The sequence below is a fragment of the Quercus lobata genome, chromosome 2 (assembly GCF_001633185.2).
Source record: "Quercus lobata isolate SW786 chromosome 2, ValleyOak3.0 Primary Assembly, whole genome shotgun sequence".
Lineage (NCBI taxonomy): Eukaryota > Viridiplantae > Streptophyta > Magnoliopsida > Fagales > Fagaceae > Quercus > Quercus lobata.
In genome coordinates, this window is record NC_044905.1 from 68,104,050 (window position 1) to 68,112,395 (window position 8,346).

At 37.8% G+C, this 8,346-nt stretch overlaps 1 protein-coding gene across 1 annotated transcript; it reads right to left on the reverse strand.

Annotated features, from left to right (window-relative positions):
- Nucleotides 1-816: 816 nt before the first annotated feature.
- LOC115976308 (pentatricopeptide repeat-containing protein At3g26630, chloroplastic) lies at nucleotides 817-3,161 on the reverse strand. The gene is made up of 2 exons (XM_031097507.1): nucleotides 2,809-3,161; nucleotides 817-2,451 (listed from the first exon to the last, which is right to left on the reverse strand). The coding sequence occupies exon 2, from the start codon at nucleotides 2,402-2,404 to the stop codon at nucleotides 980-982; it is 1,425 nt and encodes a 474-aa protein (XP_030953367.1). The 5' UTR covers nucleotides 2,405-2,451; nucleotides 2,809-3,161; the 3' UTR covers nucleotides 817-979.
- Nucleotides 3,162-8,346: the final 5,185 nt, after the last annotated feature.

An 8,346-nucleotide genomic window follows, 5' to 3' on the forward strand; every position in this document is an offset into this window, starting at 1 on the left:
TCTAGAAAATGTTACCCTTCAAATTAGTTTAGAAAAAAACTCTTTAAACTTCTCCTATATCCTTTTATTGGATGTGAATTTTGAAAATTTAACTATTAAATTGCATGTTCTTATTATATCATCCATGCTTGCAGAATTTCAAAAAAATTAAATATTAATAGTTATGTCACCTATGACTTATTTAAATTTCAAGTTTTTATGGTAAAAAATTATGTATAAAAAATAAGTTTATTGATCAAATAGTAAATAACATCCAATTTTAATCGAATTTGACATGCATGTTAAGAACATAAAGAAAAATGCAATCCAACAGTTAGATTTTCCATTTCATATTTACTCCAAAAGTTCTCTTCCATTCTTTTTCCCATTCTAGCTCCTCATTAGGCTCCAATTTGTTTAGCGATAGAAACTATCTTTTACAAGAGATTAAAAGTAGTTAAAAAGGTAGAAGCAAAGTGAGATCCATGGTTACTGCTTATACATGAATAATGTGAAAGCATACTGGGTACAACTATGAACAGAGTTTGAAGAAGAACTGAGCTTGAGTTCTTTGCGGATAACAATAATACGCTTATATAAGAACTAGATCATTTCATTTCAATAAAAAAAAATGTCTCACCCTATATTATTTTAAAGTTACTGCATTTAAAACTAACATGGATATGGGGTACAATGGCGTAGGATATTCTGTTTCAGTTTATTACCAGCTTTTTTTTACCCACTTGGTTAGAGATTTGAATAGCCAAAACTTGATTCTTTCAACCCTATCCATGATCTAATACCAGAGGAAGCTAGAGCTATACACATACGTACCAGTTAAAAAAAATTATAAACTCATTGAGAGGTAATAAATTGAATATACATACATTGAAATATATAACCCCTTTGAGTGAGAATGAAACCACCTTGGCATGAAGCTTGCCCTTTTAGTGGCTTAAAGTATGGTCATGCAGATACCTTTTATCTGCCTAGCACAAAATCAACCTGCATCCCACTTGGAGACCTGAAGCCAATTTTGCCGCAAAGAGTTTGCATCTATTGTTGAGACATCTAACTTCCCATATAAGAATTTCTCCATATTAACAATACCATAGACTTTACTTAAGTGCAACAATGCTGGCAGTATATTGTCATTTGGCTCTGATGGCATGGCATTTACTAATTTGCAGTCCTCATCTAACATACCAGCACGGCTATAGAGTTCAGTCATGCAGATTAAATGTTCTGGAATAGGTGTGATGCCATAATGTTCACCCATATATTTGAAGTACCTCTGACCCTCTTCCAAGTTATTTGTCTGTACACAAGCACATAGAAGACCTACAAAAGTGATAGCATCTGGCCGTACATTGCCCCTCTCCATCTCTGTAAAAACAGAAATAGCTTCCTCTCCGCACCCATGCACACCCAAGCTAGTGATCATAGAATTCCAAGTAGCCAAACTCTTTACTTGCATCTTATCAAACACCTTTCTTGCATCCTCTAAACTACCACATTTGCTATACATGTCAATAAGAGCCGTCCCAAGAAAAATACCAAGTTTGAACCCATTCTTGAGAGCAAAGTCATGAATCCATCTACCCAACTTGAGGCTCCCCATCTCAGTGCAAGCTTTTAACAAGCTAACCAAAGTAAATTCATTGGGCCTCACATTATCAAGCTGCATTCTCCAGAATAATTCAAAAGCTTCTTCGGGTTGATTTCTAGCATATCCATTAATCAATGCTGTCCATGAAACAACATTTTTGCCTGGCATTTTCTCAAAAACCCCTCGGGCAGCATCCAATTCAGCACAACTAACAAGTCCAGAAATCATGGTAGTCCACGAAACCACACTGCGGACACGCATTTTTTCAAATATCTTACACCCAAAATCTACCTTCCCACACTTGAAGTAAAGATCCATTAAAGTGTTCAGCACAAACAAATCTCCTACAAAACCAGTTTTGATAGCTAGCCCATGAACCACTTCTCCCATCTCAATTGCAGAAGCAGCACTGCAAGCTTTGATAACAAATGGAAAGGTAAACTTATCGGGTGGAAAGCCTTGGGATATCATAAGGTTAAACAGAAGAAGGGCTTGTTTTGAGCAATCATTGATGGTATAAGATCTAATCATTAGGTTCCAAGTAAAGGTAAGAGGGCCCTGAATTTGATGGAATACAAGAGTAGCAAAGTCCATTTTCCCATAAGAAGAGCAAATACTAAGAAGTCTCCTAATAAGTAACTGATCATGAGAGAGACCGTGGCGAATTATCTTTGCATAGACTCGCTTAAGATGTTTGAAATTGGTGCACTTGTGGAGTGATAGAAGAGCTTCTTGTGAACCAAATTGTGGTTTAGAAAACGGGAATGGGTTTGTTCTGGGAAATGCATCAGGCGTGCATGAAAGGCATGCAACCATTATATATATAACCAGGCTTCCACCAAGTTGAGCGTGTTCTTCAACAACTAACCACAGTATCGCCAATGCCAAGTTAATAAGTGATAACACAAGAAAATACTAAGGTACAACACCTAAAGAACTGTGCTAATTTTAGCGGAAAAAGGCCTATCGACAATAATAAACAGGAAGAAATGGAACTAATCTTAACACTTTTCCACTCTTTGCATCTAGAAAGGAACACATTCAGATATAAAGTAAAGATCTTTGTGAGCAATTGGCAACCTTCACATAATTGTTTTATGACATAACTTGTTATGGAAATGATGAGATACAGTCACTGCCACACCTTTTTTTAGATAGATGCTGCGAATTAAAAAAAAAAAAAAAAAAAAAGGAAAAAGAAAGAAAGAAAAGGGTTTTACCTCGGACTTAGTCTGTTGACACTACCAGCATACCACAGCCACTGAGGAGAGTGAGAGATAAGAGAGGAATAACTTGAATTGAAGAGTAAGGTGTACAGGGATGGGATTGAGTGAAAAGTTCAAGCCCCTATATATAATGAAAGTATTGGGCAGCTGAGCTAGCCCTCCAAACTCTGCTTAATTCTCTGTTTGTGTTGCCGTTTTGAGATTATGCTTATGAACCCCCCCTAATTCCTCCGCTTCTTCTTCAAATTCTGCTTCTGCTTTGGTAATGAAATAAAGAAAAGGGAAAATAAAGCTAAAAAAGAAAGATAAGGGTTCGGGCTTGAGAAGCAAGTACACACTTTTTCTTTTTCTTTTTTCTTTTTTTTCTTTGAGAAAGAGCAAGTACATACTTAAACGGCCTAATCCTAACCGTCCATGACCCAACAAAAAAATATATATATAATAGGGAATTTTATTGTTTTCTTTTATTCTATATATATATATATATATATTTTTTTTTTTTTTATTAGATAGAAATTGTGTATATGATTACATTATCGTGCTTATCATTGTTTATTAAACCTACTTTAAGTGTATATATATTTGAAAAAATTTCTCGGAGACTTAAACACTAATTCTTGACCTCCTACCCACAAAAACTTAGGATACATTTGGTACACTAAATGAAGATTATAACAGGAATTGTAATCTTTATTACTAGGAATAAAATTTGTTGTAATGTAATAACTAAACATATTCATTAGTTTGGTTGTGAGTTATAACATTAGAATAAAAGTTAATATTTATTTTAGGAAATATTTTACTCATACAATTATTTTTCCTTAAAAAATTTTATTTTTAAATTTAAGAGAGATATGTGTTATTTTTTTATAATTTTTTATTTTTATAATTGTTAGATGTATGTGGGGGTTAAAAGATCGGGAAGCTCATGTCAATATCTATATTGGGCCAAGGGTCCAGTCCAAGGAAGAACCCTTCCTCGGCCATGGATGTAGCCGAGGACAAAGGGAGCAGCCTACTACTAGTAATGACACTCCGGGTCATTCTATGGAACAGGAAAAATATTAAAACAGAAAAGGACAACGGAGAGAATAGAAATATCTAAGGGAAAAGCTGCCATTATTGCATTCAGTGCCTTGTACCTGACATAGTCATGCTTTTCTGCCCTTACAACCACTCCCAAACTTGGGGAAAGAGCTGATGGGACAAGTATCAGCACTAGGAACCCAATTCAGGAGGAAGGAAACTACTATAAAAAATGGTGAAGGGAAGCGGTAAAGGGGACCTAAAACCCCTATCACTCAAGAGGCACCAGAAAAAACTCCTCGGATTGTGCCGAAGACCAACCCTCTTTGATAAACCTAGTTCATCCTTGCCTGACTGTGATAAACACCATGTTAGTTGTTGTCCATGCACTAAAGCCTAGCTCTTCGACCCACTCTCTACAAATTTATTGTACCGGGCTCACTGGTTCAAGATCCCATATATCTTGGGCTTGGGTTACAAAATGTGACCCTACAATTGGCACCATCTGTGGGGAGAGCTCGTGTGTTAATGAGTGCAACGGTTAATCATGGTAGGATTAAGCTCCTATCAGCAAGAGTCCCTCAAAAGTACATTTTGGCGGTGGTGCATGCTACACGGAAGCTTACCCATCGTTTCCAAGAATACACGGTTATTGTCAAAACTCAGCCTCCACTCAGGGCTACTCTTCAAGGTACTGATTACGCGGAGAGGATTGCTATATGGGGCACAGTTCTAGGGGTTTCTGACGTCAAGTATATGTCCCGTACATATGTCAAGGGGCTAGTTCTCGCGAGTCTAGTAGCCCGGCTTGATGAATTCCCATTTGGGAAAGTGCTAGACAGAACCATGGTCTTGCATGGTCCTCAGACTCAAACTTATGGGGAAACTAGCTACTTCAACAAGAATATAAGTGCTAGACAGAACCAAGATCTTGCATGGTCCTCGGACTCAAATCTATGGAGAAACTAGTTACTCCAAGAAGAGCATAAGTGTTAGACAGAACCAAGGTCTTACATGGTCCTCGGACTCAAACCTATGAGGAAACTAGTTACTCCAAGAAGAATATAAGTGCTAGACAGAACTAAGGTCTTGCATGGTCCTCGGACTCAAACCTATGAGGAAACTAGCTACTTCAACAAGAATATAAGTGCTAGACAGAACTAAGGTCTTGCATGGTCCTCGAACTTAAACTTATGGGGAAACTAGTTACTCCAAGAAGAACATAAATGCTAGACAGAACCAAGGTCTTGCATGATCCTCAAACTCAAACTTATGGGGAAACTAGTTACTCTAAGAAGAATTTAAGTACTAGACAGAACCAAGGTCTTGTATGGTCCTCGAACTCAAACTTATGAGGAAACTAGTTACTTCAAGAAGAATATAAGTGCTAGACAGAACCAATGTCTTGCATGGTTCTCGGACTCAAACCTATGAGGAAACTAGCTATTTCAACAAGAATATAAGTGCTAGACAGAATCAATGTCTTGCATGGTCCTCGGACTCAAATATATGGGGAAACTAGTTACTTCAAAGAAGAATCTAAGTGCTAGACAGAACTAAGGTCTTGCATGGTCCTCAGACTCAAACTTATGGGAAAACTAGTTACTTCAAAGACGAACTCAAGTCCTAGACAGAACCAAGGTCTTGCATGGTCCTCGAACCTCCTGCTTTGTGGAAACCAACACGCACCGGCAACTTTCTAAGCGTTTAAGCTAAATTCAATCATGCCTCGGTCCTTGGACCAGACGCCTAAAGCAAGTTAAAGTTATAAACATCATCGTAAATGTTGAAAAGAACCTTAGTACTCGGTGATCCCCTCGGCCTGTTTACTTTAAATTACACGTCCTTGGGCGGTTGCACTATTCGCAATGTAGAACATGTGGTTGTTTTCCTGATTAGTCCTATACAGTTAACTTATTTAAAGTTAGCGATCGTGTGCCTGTCAGTTTTGACAAATTTGGGGTGACAACTCCTTACTATCAGCGGCATCAATTCTAAATGCTATTCGAAAGAAAAGATACCAACACACCCATTCGTAAAACAATTATTGCAGAAAAGGAAAGGTTCGCAGAGTAAAATAAAGTCATCTTTTTATTAGATAAAGAAGAAGTACATTGTACATAAAAGGGCTTAGACAAGCCTATTTCAAAAGCTAACTATAAAAAGCAGTCCATGGGAACGATAAATCCTCAATCTTATTCCAACAGTAATCGAGCAAGTATGGATGGTACCTGCGATGGGAGAGAAGAAGAAGTAGAGATGCCAGATCCACATTCTTGCTCCAGTAGCAATCGAGCAAGTATGGATGGTACCTGCGATGGGAGAGAAGAAGAAGTAGAGATGCCAGATCCACATTCTTGCTCCAGTAGCAATCGAGCAAGTATGGATGGTATCGGCGATGGGAGAGAAGAAGAAGCAGAAACGCCAAATCCACATACTTGCTCTAGCAGCAATCGAGCAAGTATTGCTCTAGCAGCAATCAAGCAAGTATGGATGGTACCGGCGGTGAGAAATCTAAATCTGCACATGCGTGACACACGGTGCCGGATGAAATCCAAATTCTATCGCACCAAAAATCTGATGCGACCTACACTTGCTTCGGATTTTGGTTAAAGGAAGAAAGACTTCTTTCTTGTCCAGTCGAAGGGGAGAAATATCTTTGGTCTCTGCCTCCCTTGCCTTAACTATGTCATTCTGAATCTCGGTGACGCCCGTGGCTTCTGAAGAGGGCTTGGTTCCTTCACCCTCACCCTTATCCTTGACCATTTCACTCCCTAAATCTCAATCACTACCTTGGTGGGGCCCTTGGGAACATTTGAAGAGTTAAGAGCCTGAAACTCCCGCAGAACTCAAGGATCTGCGAATAAAGAAGAGCGACCCCCCCCCCAATGTGTCTTATATAGGAGGCAAACCTGGTGGCAATCAATTCGCCCAAATCTCCAAGAAAGAATTACAAGCGAGATAAATCTCGCTCAATTTCCAAAACAGTCTTCAGCCGTTGGATTTGCGTCACCTCGTAAAAAGACCTTAATGAAAGCACGCCTTGTGTACTAAAACGGCAAGAACGCAGCTTGGATAAACTAAAAAAATGTCTCACAACCAGGAATAGTGCAAAATGGGCGCGAAAGGGCAGTCATTACATCAAGATCCTCCTTTCCTTCCATGGGGAAGAAAAGAAGAATCTCGAGGGGCTATTGTGGGGGGTAAAAGACCGGGAAGCTCGTGTCCATATCTACATTGGGTCAATGACCCAGTCTAAGGAAGAACCCCTCCTCGGCCATGGGAAGAACCCTCCTCGGCCATGGATGTAGCCGAGGACAAAGGGAGTAGCCTACTACTAGTAGTGACACTCCAAGTCACTCCATGGAACATGAAAAGTACTAAAATAGAAAAGGACAACGGAGAGAATAGAAATATCTAAGGGAAAAACTGCCATTATTGCATTCAGTGCCTTGTACCTGACATAGCCATGCTTTTCTGCCCTTACAATCACTCCCAACAACTTGGGGGAAGGGCTGATGGGACAAGTATCAGTACTAGGAACCCAATTCAGGAGGAAGGAAACTACTATAAAAGAGGGTGAAGGGAAGCAGTAAAGAGGGGCTGAAACCCCTATCATTTAAGAGGCACCAGAAAAAGTTCATCGGATCGTGTCGAGGACTAACCCTCTTTGATAAACCCAATTCATCCTTGCTTGACTGTGATAAACACCATGTTGGCTGTTGTTCATGCACTAAAACCTAGCTCTTCGACCCACTTTCTATAAATTTATTGTACCAGACTCACTGATCCAAGATCCCATACATCTTGGGTTTGAGCTGCAAAACGTGATCCTACAATGTATATGTAAGGTTTGTTTATTTGAAAATATATTAAGTTTTGAAATTATTGCACTTACTAAGGAATAGCTAATACAACTTTTTAAAAATGAATAATTATTCTTCATTTTGAAGAATAGATATTTATAATGAATGACTATTCCTTGTAATAAAAATATAAACAAACTAAAGAATAATTAAATCATAGAAATAACTATGCGCCTATTACAACCTATCAAATATACCCTTAGTAGTTGTGGATGACCATAATGTCAAGAGTATGTGATGGTGAAAATTTTATTGTTAAATTAGGAAAAATTGATTGAGAAAGTATTTATGAAGGGAAATTTTAATGAATGTTTTAAAGGTATTAATTGATTAAGAAATATTTTTAAAAACATTTTTATGGAAAAATAATAAAATAATTAATTTTCTTGTCAGTTTTTTACCTTTTTTATAAAAATGATGTTAAAAAATCCTTATAATAATTTATTAACCATTATTCTAAAGAATTAACATGGTCCATTTATGAATTATCCATTTTATTTATTTGGTAATAAATATTTGAAATTTATTTAATTTTATTTTGTACGTATCTTTTGGATAACTTTAATTGGTGAGGGAGGATGTTGATTGATCCACTTGTAAGTTATGGATCGGGATGGATCAAAATGGACGGCCCAGATTG